At 38.8% G+C, this 14,076-nt stretch overlaps 4 protein-coding genes across 4 annotated transcripts; all 4 read right to left on the minus strand.

The window, feature by feature from the left end:
• Positions 1 to 228: 228 nt before the first annotated feature.
• On the minus strand, positions 229 to 1,260 carry LOC127172400 (olfactory receptor 24-like). The gene has a single exon (XM_051121661.1). The coding sequence runs from the start codon at positions 1,234 to 1,236 to the stop codon at positions 229 to 231; it is 1,008 nt and encodes a 335-aa protein (XP_050977618.1). The 5' UTR covers positions 1,237 to 1,260.
• Positions 1,261 to 2,665: 1,405 nt separating this feature from the next.
• On the minus strand, positions 2,666 to 3,661 carry LOC127172401 (olfactory receptor 1496-like). The gene has a single exon (XM_051121662.1). The coding sequence runs from the start codon at positions 3,659 to 3,661 to the stop codon at positions 2,666 to 2,668; it is 996 nt and encodes a 331-aa protein (XP_050977619.1).
• Positions 3,662 to 5,100: 1,439 nt separating this feature from the next.
• Positions 5,101 to 6,123, minus strand: LOC127172402 (olfactory receptor Olfr180-like). The gene has a single exon (XM_051121663.1). It carries the CDS (start codon positions 6,121 to 6,123, stop codon positions 5,101 to 5,103), a length of 1,023 nt encoding a protein of 340 aa, XP_050977620.1.
• A 6,198-nt stretch (positions 6,124 to 12,321) lies between these two features.
• LOC127172404 (olfactory receptor 1-like) lies at positions 12,322 to 13,326 on the minus strand. The gene has a single exon (XM_051121664.1). The coding sequence runs from the start codon at positions 13,312 to 13,314 to the stop codon at positions 12,322 to 12,324; it is 993 nt and encodes a 330-aa protein (XP_050977621.1). The 5' UTR covers positions 13,315 to 13,326.
• Positions 13,327 to 14,076: the final 750 nt, after the last annotated feature.

The following is a 14,076-nucleotide window of genomic DNA, read 5'->3' on the forward strand; positions in this document are numbered from 1 at the left end:
GTGTCATATAGCACAGAATGGTGAGAATTAGTAACTGCATAAAACAATAAACATATTACACACACACAATTCATATAGGAACAAAAAAGTGTTTACTAGCTTTACTAAGTTTCAGTCCAGAGTTTTTTAAACATGTTTGGCCTGTTTACAACACAATATCTTTTACAACTACAAACAAAATCAAACCTGATCACAGCTGATAAACAATGAGATTAAACCCTGTAAACATTATTTTTTATTGCACCTTCTGCATTTCATTTTTCTTTCTATTACAGTGTTTACCTTGTGTCGTTTATACAGTTCTTTTATGGACTGCATGACCTCCTCTGTTTTTAGAGTGTATATGATGGGATTCAGCATAGGTGGTATTGTCTGTGTCAGGGAAGTGTTTATTATCCCGGTGTTCGGATCAGAATATGTTATTGTTATAGATGCAATATTATTACTTATAAGCGGGAGATAATTGATTGCCACTAACATAAGATGTGAGGTGCAGGTCTTTATGGCCTTGATCCGATCAGCACCATGAGCAATCTTAAGCAGAGCCACAGAAATGCAGAAATAAGAGATGATGATCACTATGACTGGTGTGCAAATCAGAAGACCAAAGCTAATTTTTCCAATCAAAATATTCATGGAATTATCATTACATGCTAGTCTATAGACAGGGCGATGATCACAAAAATAACTTTTAAGCACATTGGATCCACAAAAGGAGAGTCTGTTCACCAAACCTACATGCACAGAAAAATATATCACAGAAAAAATCCACATCATCCCTATGATCAGAAACATGGCTGGTTTGGTTACAATGACATGATACCGTAGAGGAAAACAAATAGCAACCAGTCTGTCATAAGCCAAGACAAGTAGTGTCAAAGACTGCAGATTCATGAAGTGAAATACAGAAAACATATTTGCCAAACACGCTTCATATGAAACAACCTGATGGTCAAATAAAAATGCGTCCATGACATTTGGAATCAAAGCTGAGCTTCCACACAGATCAGAAAGAGCCAGATGAAAAACAGCAATGTATTTGGCTGTGTGAAGCCTGCGGGCCAAATATATGATACACATGATGAATGAATTCCCCAAAACAGTCACAACATACACTATAGACAAGAACACATAGTAGTATTTCACATGTGGAACATTAGACAAGCCATTGAGGAAAAATGTTGCAGGACGAACAAAAGTCACATTTGCAGAGGAGTTTGACAGCATGGAGCTCATGATACCTGTTGTCTGGCTTTTTCTTTTTGTGTCACCTGTAATGAAGAGCTGTTATGGAAATACACTCAAAAATACAGAATATTCAAATAATCATTTCATTTCCAGTCACAGTGCATTTATGGATAAAAATGTTTGGATGTTATATTAATTTAAACTTATTAAACTAATATATATATATATATACATTTTTTTTCAGTAAAATCATTAGAGAGAAACACACATAGAACACACATGGTTTATACTCTACCTTCTCCAGACTGGAACCATCTCATTAATTTACCAGCCATCAGCAAATATATAGTTAGATTATTCTCTTGAGTTTGGGACTTTTTTCTCTATGGATTTGAGGGTAAAGGGGCAGGAGTATCTATTCAAGCATGGAAAAAAAAACAACAGTGCCACTAGCCATCAAACTGATGGTATGTCAATCATGTGTGGATTAGAGTAAGCCAATTGTATCATGACACAATATGTTTTGGTATAGAATAAATATAGAAGGTGGCAAAAAAAGGTGCTTGAACAGACAAATTAAAAAAAAAATAGGGAAGAACTTATGAAAATAGTTTGATAATCAGAGCCAATGAAAATAGTTTGATAATCCACACTCAAGTTGTTCCAAACCTGTATGAGTTTCTTATGTTAAAATATATTTTGAAGAATGTGTGCAACCAAACAGTTACTGGTGGCCAATGACTGTACATCATGGAAAACTGTTTTTTTTTTTTTTTTTGAAGTATAATTGTGCATTAAAAACTGTTACATACAGGCCTGTGTGCTGTATCCTGCATTTCTGTCATGTAAATAATGTCTGCTATGCGTTATTTAATAGGATGATTTATATGTAGGATTGTATGGCATTAAACTAAGTACTGTGTGCAATGTTTTACATAGCTGTTTATTATGTATTTTGCATTTATTTTGTCGAATACACAAGGTCTAATGTAAGAATGCCTTTAATAAGTTTAGTTCACTGAAGCACATTATATGAATCACGATGCAGTCTGTGGTTAACAAATACCTACTAATGTGTCAAAAAGCACAGAATAGTGAGAATTAGAAACTGCATGAAACAATAAACACATCACACATGCACAATGCATATAGGAACAAAAAAAAGCATCAACTCTCTAAGAGCACTGCAGTACTGACAAATACAAACATTTACATTTGTTAGATTTAAAGCAAGTGTAATGCAAAGGTTGTTTTTTACTGGATATTTATCTAAAATTATTAAATGCAAAGGTGAGTACTACATTAAAAATGAATATTTACATTTTTTTGTTTGTTTGTTTTAATCAAAGGAAGGAATCACAAAGAAGCATTACTACATTTCAGCCCAGAGGTTTTAAACAGTTTTGGCCTGTTTACAACAATATCTGTTACAACTATAAACAAAATCAAACTTGTGCAAAGCTGATAATGATTATTTTTAAATTCTCCTGTTGCATTTCACTCTTCTTTCTGTGGTTGTGTTCACTTTGCTGTGTTTGTACAGTTCTTTTATGGATTGCATGACCTCTTCTGTCTTTAGAGTGTATATGATGGGATTTAGCATAGGTGGTATTATCTGTGTCAGGGAATTGTTAATAATCCGGACATTTGGAGGCAAAAGTGTTATTGTAGATGCAACGCTATTGCTTAAAATTGGGATATAAAAAATTGCCACCAACATGAGATGTGAGGAGCAGGTTTTTATGGCTTTGATCCGGTCAACACCATGGTGAATCTTAAACAAAACCACAGCAATGCAGAAATATGAACTGAAGATCAATATCAGTGGTGTAAAAATCAGAAGACTAAAGCAAATTTTAAACAACAAACTATGTAGAGAAGTATCATTACAGGCTAGTCTATAGATAGGCCCATAATCACAAAAATAAGTATCAATCACATTAGATCTACAAAAAGAAAGTCTATCCACAGAACTTACAAGTACAGAAAAAAATGTCACAGACAAAATCCACACCATCCCAATGATCAGAAACATGGCTGGTTTGGTTACAATGGCATGATACCGTAGAGGAAAACAAATAGCAACCAGTCTATCATAAGCCAAGACAATTAGTGTCAAAGACTGCATATTCATGAAATGATATAAAAAGAACACATTTGCCAAACACGCTTCATATGCAATGTCCTGATGCTCAAATAAAAATGTGTCAAGGACTTTTGGAATTAAAGTCGAGCTTCCACACAGATCAGAAAGGGCCAGATGGAAAACAGCAATGTATTTGGCTGTGTGAAGCCTGCGGGCCAAATAAATGACACACATGATAAATGAATTCCCTAAAACAGTCACAACATACACTAAAGACAAGAACACACAGTAGTATTTTGCATGCGGGATATTAAAGCCATTGATGAAAAAAGTTGCAGGACGAACAAAGGTCACATTTGCAGAGGAATTTGACTGCATGGAGCTCATGATACCGGTTGTCTGGCTTTTGTGTCACCTGTGATTAAAAGAACTGTTGCATTAAATAGAATATTCAAATAATTATGCAGTCACAGTGCTTTTATGGACAAAACATTTAAATGTTCTTTGATATAATCTTAAACCAAAAATATATTTTCAGTAAAATCATTAGAGAGAAACAGAGGCAACAAAGGTTTATACTCTACCTTCTCCAAACTGGAACCATCTCACTATCCTACTAGCCATCAGACAAATTTATATGAGATTATTCTCATGCATTTGGGACAGCTGTTCATGGATCAGCTCTTCTCCCTATAGACTTGAGGATAACACAGCAGGAGTAAATCTATAGAACTGTCCACAGATCATCACTGTTAGTATCCATCAAACTAAAGATGCTAATTATGGGCGGATTGAAGTAATCCCACTGTACTATGCCACAAAACATCAACGCGGGTATAAACTATTTTCAATCAATGTATAAGACTCATTGCACATCTTAAGCTGCTATAGTAAATAATTAGAAGAATAACAAATCGTTAAACTATTATAAGGCATATAGTGCCTTGAATGAAGGGCAACTCACTCATTAGAACAATCACTTGCACACCTCTAATGCCTACTTTAAAAAAAATGCCCCTTTGACTTAACAGTTGAATGTATTTGTATGTTAGTTCTTTTTGTATGTTTACTTTGGATGAAAGTTTGGACTTATCACTCTGCTATAACTGTTTATACAACGTGTGGTATTTCCTTAACGGAATATGCGGCATTGGCTGTCAGTTGTAAAGCATCCAGCCGGGACATTCAAACCCTGTATCAATTTCACACTGTACATGTGTCCAATTAAGTCCACTAAAATCAAATAAATTACACTGGCACAGCAAATAAAAATGTTAAACCAAGGTTTACAAGACAACCCAGGATTCCATTTACCCAAGGTTAATTATTTCAAGTGTGGAAAGCCTCTAAGTTACTTAGGCTGTTTGGCAAAATAAGTACTGTAATAACGCATGTAATGCGTTCACTCTCTGGGATCACGATCATGAAAAAAAAGAGTTGATGTCTTGAAAGTCACTATTTAATTCATAAACTGTTCGATGGTCACAATCTGCTGAACTCACAAATGCCAGCTAATGATTCATTAGAGACAACAGTATATTCAGGATTGTGACAATTATGAAGCATTTGTAAAACATTTGTATACTGAAACCAAGGGCAGGCCTACTTTTTCCAACTTTTGACTAACTTATCAATTCACGTTACTATATTTATATTGTGTCTGAAATAATTTATTATAACCTATATAGTTTAAACAAAGGAGGTAATCATAGCCCAGAGGTTTTATATCTGATCTGTTTATAAAACAATATCTGTTACATAAAAACATACACAATCAACCAACTTGATAAAATTAGATATTTGTTTAATGTTGATAAGCAGTGAAATTAAACCTGTAATTTGCAATTATGCAATTTATTTCTTCTGCATTTTATTTTACTTTCTCTAGCAGTGTTCACTTTGCGTCGTTTATACAGTTCTTTTATGGATTGCATGACCTCCTCTGTTTTTAGAGTGTATATGATGGGATTCAGCATAGGTGGTATTGTCTGTGTCAGGGAATTGTTAATTATCCGGGTGTCCGGATCAAAAGGTGTTGTTAGAGATGCAATATTATTGCTTAAAATTGGAATATAAAAAACTACCACCAACATGAGATGTGAGGTGCAGGTTTTTATGGCTTTGAGCCGGTCAGCACCATGAGCAATCTTAAGCAGAGCCAGAGCAATGCAGAAATATGAAAAGAAGATCAATATCAGTGGCATGAAAATAAGAAGACTATTGCCTATTTTCCCCATCAAAATAGTCATAGAATTATCATTACAGGCTAGTCTATAGACAGGGCGATAATCACAAAAATAACTATCAAGCACATTAGATCCACAAAAGGAGAGACTATTTACCAAACCTACAAACACAGAAAAAAATATCATAGAAAAACTCCACATCAGCCCTATGATCAGAAGCATGGCTGGTTTTGTTACAATGACATGATACTGTAGAGGAAAACAAATAGCAACTAGTCTGTCATAAGCCAAGACAAGTAGTGTCAAAGACTGCAGATTCATGAAATGAAATACAAAAAACATATATGCTAAACATGCTTCATATGCAATGTCCTGGTGCTCGAATAAAAATGTGTCAATGACTTTTGGAATCAAAGCTGAGCTTCCACACAGATCACAAAGGGCCAGATGGAAAACACCAATGTATTTAGCTGTGTGAAGCCTGCGGGCCACATAAATGATACACATGATAAATGAATTCCCTAAAACAGTTACAACATACACTATAGACAAGAACACATAGTAGTATTTTGCATGTGGGATATTAAAAAATCCATTAATAAAAAATGTTGCAGGACGAACAAAAGTCATATTTGCAGAGGAGTTTGACAGCATGGAGATCATGATGACCACTGTCTGGATTTTGTCACCTGTGATGAAGAACTGTAATAGAAATGCACTCAATAACAGAAAATATTCACATGATTTTCAGCTACAGGGAATCAACAACCAAAAAATATATGGATGTTCATTAATATAATCATTGTAATAATAAAACAAGTTACTGTAGTAAAAGGATTAGTAAGAAAGCTAAGAAACATGGTTTATACTCCACCTTCTCCAAACAAGCTCATCTCATCATTCTACCTGCCATCATACAAATTTATATGATTCTCTTGAGCTTGGGCCTTTGGTTAATGGATCAACCCTTCTCCCTATAGACTTAAGGATAAAGGGGCAGAAGTCTATTAGTAGTATTTTTTATTTATTTCTTTATTTTACAACACTAACAAACTCACTTTTCATATTACACAGTGTCATAATCCTTTTTAGTAAAAGGTAGGTGTACAGAATATTCATACATAAGATGCAATGACGGAACAAGAGTTACTTACCAGTTATCAACACAAAGCCTTGTACCACTGGTAATCACATACCACCTAATACCCAAAACATCACAACTGTATTATAATGCTTGAAAAGCCAATTAAATGAACTAATGTTGAGCAACTTTTACTGATAATATTGCCAGTTCTAGTACCCTTTCAAGACTTGTTCACTCAATGTCGCATTATTAGCTGATGCTGTAAGGAAACTCCTTTTTTCTGAAAATGCTGAAGCCTGTTTGAATAACATAATGCATCACAGTAGGCAATGGTGTTCCATCGCTCAAAGTGTACGCCTCAGAAACATTCTCCTTTTCAGACACACATGATGTTTGGGTCACACCCATACAAAAGTGATGCTGAAGGAGTCTGACTGTCATTTCTGTGAGAAGTCAATCATGACCTTATGTATGAGACTCCATTGTCCTTAATAGCAGCTCGTCTGCCGTCATGCCGTCCCCTCTCACCATGGATGGGGAGGCCATGACATCTCATTCAGGAGATTCCCCCAATGAGTTGACGCTGTCCTAGTGCCCATGTACTCATTGCCACTATAGCCTCTGATCTCCTATGCTAAGAACATCATCCACCTTTCCACCAAAGCATGGGAGCTGGTTGTATTTTTTTCTGTAGAAGATGACACAATATTCACTAACACTTCAAACCCAGGCATTTTGTCAGAAGCGCCTATGGATGTGACTCCTGAAGAGAAGCACCACTAACGAGAGCACATTTGTTGAGTTGTTCCACTCCAGAAGGTTGCAGTGAGTGGAAAGAATTGTTTGAATTCTGTGTTACCGCTTGTAAAAGTTGTAATAAGTGTAATAAGTTTTTTTTTTTCTCAAAATCAGAGATCCTTTGCTCCTCACAATCTCTGTCACAGTATAAGCACAGCCATTCCTTCGCTCCAAACAGCCAGATGCAGGGCCACTTGTTCCTCTTCCTGAGGCAAGTCCTGATAGGGCATGGCTAATCTCTAGCACGAAAGGACACTGATTGTCAACACATGGCGGACTGCCAGCATGAGACTGTGTATGTTCTCAAAGTGTGTGAAAGTGGCACTTTCCCCCTTAAAGGGATCATCATTCTGTGATCATCATCATCATCAGTTCAGCCTCAGGATATGCTGGAAAGCCATAATCACAGACTTCCCAACCACTTGAAGTGCCTTGGCCTGTCTGTCAATGTGCAGAACAGCACGTTTCAGCGTCTCAGTGCATTGCATCTCTAGACATGAGACTTGCGATTGATGATTGCATGTCTGTCTCAGGAACGGGGGCACCATACTAAATGCTCTGGCTGCGTTCAAGCTACGAAGGACTGAAAGCTAGGAAGGTCTGAAATAATTTCAGAGGCTTCTAGGGCTTGCTGCTTAGATCTGCTACAAATAAGGCCACTTCAGGTATGGCTAAAAGCTTGTATCCCCTGAAGGGCATGGAAACCTGGCAGAAACGCATTGTGGTGGCACATACCTGTCTTGATGCGCTGTCAGGACTATGTATAATCAGGGGATCAGTATGGGCAGAGTGGTCCAGAGGGGGCCTAGAGCACAGAGAGTGGAGGATGTATCTACAGAGGAGACGGAGGTTGATCTCTGATCCCATGGAAGAGAAATACTATTGCCCACTGTTCTTTTACATATCGAGTGCTTACCTAACAGGGGAAGTGTTGTTGAGCCACTGGTCCAGAAAGCGCAAGTATGCTGCTAGTGCTGGACAAGACCAGGGATGAGCAGGAGACCTGGTTACTGGAAGTGCTGAGATGGCCCAACCAGACATGGTTTTTAGAGATGATGGAACTCCTTACAACCTCCCCACCCGGTCCAATCTTGTTGAGGAGGGATCTCTTGTCGCAGACGGGGGCACCATTAGGCATCACAGACCAGAGATTTGGGACCTGCATGTGTGGCAGGTCAGCACATCACAGCCATGCTAGGGGTTCTGCAGTGAGTGCTAGATAAAATAGTGTAGCCTTAACAAGATGTCTGTACACTAAGCGGCACATGTTCTCAGCCTGGTGTGAGACCAGGGACAAGAACCCTTGGACTGTGCTGTATTATAAGGGTGATCGGTAGTTAAGCATATTCTGATAGTGAACCTTCTACAGGGGCTAAGGCGGTTGATTCCTGAAACCTGAGTTGGTGCTCAGGGTGATGTCACACCTGCCCTTTGAACCACTTCATTTGAATAAGTTGACAGTTAACAGACAGCGCTGTTGCTTGTATTAGTGTGTGGGAAGTGAGTTGGAAATCTGCAAGTGAGTTAGAGACCTGCAAACTCTTATTACAAATGCTGCTTATATGGAGTTTGGGGCGAATGACTGTATAGTAAAACTTACGCCTAGATGTGGCTTTACACCTAAAGTGCTCTCAATTCTCAGTTCAGAGCTCAGGATATAAGCTAAATTATAAGTTGCTGCATTTAGATCCTCACCTCATCATTATTTGCAACAGTTTTGTGACAGAAGACTTGACTGCCTATATGGATCTAGCAGTTAAGAGAATCCTCCTCCTCTCACAAAGGAACCAGTCCCTATAGAAGCACACACAAGTATTTTTTAATCTTTACCATCTCGCCCCTTATGATGATGACTCCCTGTATGCTTTTTCAGACAAGCCTCAGCTGCACTTGCCCAGAATCAAGCCGATAGGGACTTTCATGGAGTATGTGGAATGGATAGTGGGTACTCCTCCACAATGGTTCCCCCTTTACCATCTGCAAGAATGAAGAGAAAGTTAATGCTCCAGCCACTACCATCAGCTCAATGACAGCAACACTTGAGCCCACCGCAGAGCCAATGCCAAAACCATAGATCACCCCGGAGCCCAAGCCAACCATGTCTGACCAGGTGTGTGTGCCAGCAACATCGCTTATGCCAACTGAATTGCTGGTGGAGAATGAGGGGATTTTGTGGAACAGCAGCTGATGAAGCATTAACTGATTGGGAGCGTGGCTATTCTCTACCCATTTCATTTTCCTGCAATGAGTCTGTTTCACCCAGCACCACAATTTTAGAGTCTGTGTTTCCCTCATCATTGTTCCCGCTCAGCCTCCCTCTCCTGCCTCCTCATCCATACTCAGCCAGTTCTTTAGCCCCATATCTGCTGTTTCCCCTTAGTTCCTTTGCTTCTCTTCTATCACCACTTTCTTGTGTGGAGTCATCTCAGACTTTCTCCAGCTTCGCCCTGGCATGAGCTTCCTCTTGCTCCACCTCAGGCTTCGAGCTCTCCACGCTCCCTCAGCTCCACCAGGTTCCGTCAATCCTCAAACTCCACTGGGCTCTCTCATCCCTCTGGCTCTGCCTTGGTCGGTCATCGACCTGCCTCCACCATTCTCTTCCACTCTTCTGACTGTGCCTTCTCCCTCTATCCCTCTGGCTCCGTAAGCTCCTCCTTTCCTCTGGCTCCACCTTGGTCCTTGGTCGCACTGGCTCCACCCAGGCCTGCCAAAGCCCCCATTCTCACCTTAGTCCCACAAGCCTGCAGCTCCTCCTCCGGTGTCACCCCAGATCTTTATCTCCTCTTTGAGCCCTGGACTCCACCACTGGCTTTCTGACTCTTCAGCTTTCTCCATGGCTCCATGTTCCCTTAGCTCCATCAGGTTCTGTCAGTCCTCAGACTCCACCAGGCTCTCTCGTGCCACCGGCTCTGCCTTGGTCGGTCATCAACCTGCCTCCACCATGCTCTTTCACTCCTCTGACTGCGCCTTGCCCCTCCATCCTCCCGGCTCTGTCAGGCTCCTCCTTTCCTCCGGCTCCACCTTGGTCCTCAGTTGCATTGGCTCGTCTCAGGCCTGCTGAGCCCCCATCTCCACCTCAGTCCTATGAGCTTGCAGTTCTGCCTCCGGTGTCACCCCAGATCTTTACCTACATTGCTCTGCCTGGGTCTCCACCTCCTCTGGCCTTATCTCAGTCCCTCATCTCCCTGGTTTCACCTAGTTGGGCTCCTGGTTGGCATCTCTCTCCCTCAACTGTGCTGTGGGTCTATGTCCTGACTCTTATTATGGGAGTCTCACCCTGGTTTCTTCCTCCTTTATCTTTGCCCTGGCTCCTTCTGCCTCTGCTTCCACCCTGGCTTCTCCTGTCATCGTCTCCTCTTTGGAATCTCCTTCCATCATCTCCTCTGTGGTAGTTCCCTCAGTCAGCCTCCCCTTGGTCATGCCTCTCTCCAGCTCCACATCCATCTCTTAAGCCCTCACACTCCCTCCTCTGTTGGGCTTTAATTTTTTCTACTGCATGAGGATATGACTTTTGGAATGGAGAGCTAATGTCACGTGTATTCTTGTTGCATGTAACCCAGTTGCTCAGTTCCAATGTCCAGTTTTAATTTTGTATAAATAAAACTAAATTGCTGTGCTTAGATCCTCACCTTATTGTTATTTGCAACTGTTTTGTGACAGACAACCAGTATCAAAACAGAGGCTTTTGCACTGGATCAGTGAAGCTGTACAACTAGCTTATGCCCAGGAAGTGGACTACCCTATTGGTATTCGTGACTGCTCCACTAGGGGGCTGGCTTCATCTTATGCTTAGGTAAAAGATATATAAATTCTGGACATTTGTCTGGCAATGGGATGGTATTTGCAGAACACCATCTTTTTTTTTTTTTTTTTACCTTGAAACTTCTTCTTTTGCACCTCATGTCTTATCTGTGCAAGGGAAGAAAGGCAAGCTGTCAGTGGGCACTAAGACACTTTGTGGCCTCAGTGGTTCTGAGCACCATACACTGGTTTTTATGCTTCTAAATAAATCAGTGTTATTGAATTAATCTTTTTAGTAATGACCAAGACAGCCACTTAGCGCCATGTACTGGTGTAACTGGCGTAACCTGCAGGAAGTGTCACTAAAAAACTTGACTGTTACAGTAATACACATACTGACAGCAGCTTAATTCTTAAATGCATAATAGTATATAGTGCTACTCTTACTATGTGAAAAATATCAACATTGTATGCGATAGGTGAAAAACACTTATATTTTTAAAACCTTTTTAAAATGCATATGTCTTCAAGAAAGTGTCACAAATAGGTAGGCCTGTCTGTTGTATCCATCTTTCTTTGTATAGTTTATTTCTGTCTGTTGTTATTTACTAGGTGGGTTTGTAGATGTAGAAAGCTGGTGTGTGTCATTGTACTAAGTACTGTGTATATTGTGCTTGACTTACTCTATGTAATTACTTGTCATAATTATTGACTATATTTATTTTGTTAGATTAACAGGGCCCCAAAAATTGATTTAGTTCAATGAAGCACAAGCCATTACATGGTCTGGGATCACTCTCAAGAAAAATGTAGATCCCCTGAAAGTCACTGTTCACAAATTGTCTGACAGTCACAGTCAGCCAAACTCAAACAAATGCCAGCTAATGATTAATTCAAGACATCTATATATGAAGTGTGAAGTTTTCTGTTCACGATGATAACAAACATGATGCCGAAACATTTCTAAAACATTTGTTATAACCATTTACCTGAAATTCATTCTTTTCATAAATTTCGTGAAACATTTTTAAAGAATCTAGACTGAAATTATTTGTATATTGTTTTGAGCAAAGGAAGATAACACAAAGCAGCTTTACAACACATTTGGCCTGTTTACAGCACAGTGTCTATTACAACATCAAACATGCAATATCAGTGAAGTTTGTTATATTAAATACTTGTTGAATGATCACAGCTGATAAGCAGTAAAATTATAATTGTCATTGTTTTTTTTTTTATTATTTTTTCCAACTGTATTTCATTCTTATTTTTTGAGTTGTGTTCACCTTACTGCGTTTGTACAGTTCTTTTATGGATTGCATGACCTCTTCTGTCTTTAGAGTGTATATTATGGGATTCAGCATAGATGGTATTACCTGTCTCAAGGAATTGTTAATTATACGGGTGTTTGGATCAATAGATGTTGTTAAGGCTACAATATTATTGCTTATAAGTGGAAGATAACCGATTGCCACCAGCACGAGATGTGAGGTGCAGGTTTTCATGGCCTTGATCCGGTCACCATGAGCAATCTTAACCAGAGCCAGAGCAATACAGAAATATGAGATGATGATCAGTATGAGTGGTGTGCACATGAGGAGACCAAAGCTAATTTTTCCCATCATCATATTTATAGAATTATCATTACAAGCTAGTTTATAGATAAGGCCTTGATCACAAAAATGACTATCAATCACATTAGATCCACAAAACGAGAGTCTATTCACCAAACCTACAAGTACAGAGAAATATGTCACAGAAAAAATCCATATCACACCGATGATCAAAAACATGGCTGGTTTGTTTACAGTGGCATGATACTGTAGAGGAAAACAAATAGCAACCAGTCTGTCATAAGCCAAAACAAGTAGTGTCAAAGACTGCAGATTCATAAAATGATATACAAAAAACATATTTGCCAAACATCCTTCATATGAAACAACCTGGTGGTCAAATAAAAATGTGTCAATGACTTTTGGAATCAAAGCTGAGCTTCCACACAGATCAGAAAGAGCCAGATGAAAAACAGCAATGTATTTGGCTGTGTGAAGCTTGCGGGCCAAATATATGGTACACATGATGAATGAATTCCCCAAAACAGTCACAACATACACTAAAGCCAAGAACATGTAGTAGTATTTCACATGTGGAACATTAGAAAAGCCTTTTATGAAAAATGTTGCAGGACGAACAAAAGTCACATTTGCAGAGTTTGACAGCATGGATGTCATGATGCCTGTTGTATGGATTTTGTCACCTGTGACAAAGAACTGTTAAGTAATCACTTCATTTCCACTAACAGTGCCTTAAAGACAAAATGCTTGAAATATCTTTGATACAATAATTTTGAATAAATAATAAAAGGTCATTGCAATAAAAGCATTTAGAGAGAAACAAAAGGGAACACAAGGTTTATACTCTACCTTCTCTAAAGCTGCCAAAATGGCATTACTATACAAGCTATCAGACAGATTTATATAAGATCATTGCTTGGGACTTTAGTTGAATGAGTAAGGCATCTCCCTATAGATTTGAGCAATAAGGGGCAGGACTAAATCAATGTACGCATGTGCCATTATCTACAAAACATTTCTTTATGTTAACATATATATATGTATGTGTGTGTGTGTGTGTGTGTGTGTATATATATATATAGAGGTTGTATTAACCGAACATTTTCCGTCATTGACCCAATTTTTTTTTAGCATTGACGGAAAGATCTGAAGGCCGTCCGTCACTTTGACATATTACACTGAGGTGCTTTATTGTACAATTTAGCTGTAATTCTACCAATTTAGCAGTTGGTAGCGAGTGCGTTCCAGTCTAACAGCAGAGCACAGGATCCACAACAAAAAAATGAAATTGTCACAAATCTTTAGCTGTGCAAGTAGCCTACCCACTATAGCTACAGCGACACGCCACATTAAAGATCGCTAAAATTATATTTATTGCTAATGAAATTAACAGAATTTGAAATCTGAGATCATATCAAA

Source organism: Labeo rohita, chromosome 10 (genome assembly GCF_022985175.1).
Source record: "Labeo rohita strain BAU-BD-2019 chromosome 10, IGBB_LRoh.1.0, whole genome shotgun sequence".
Lineage (NCBI taxonomy): Eukaryota > Metazoa > Chordata > Actinopteri > Cypriniformes > Cyprinidae > Labeo > Labeo rohita.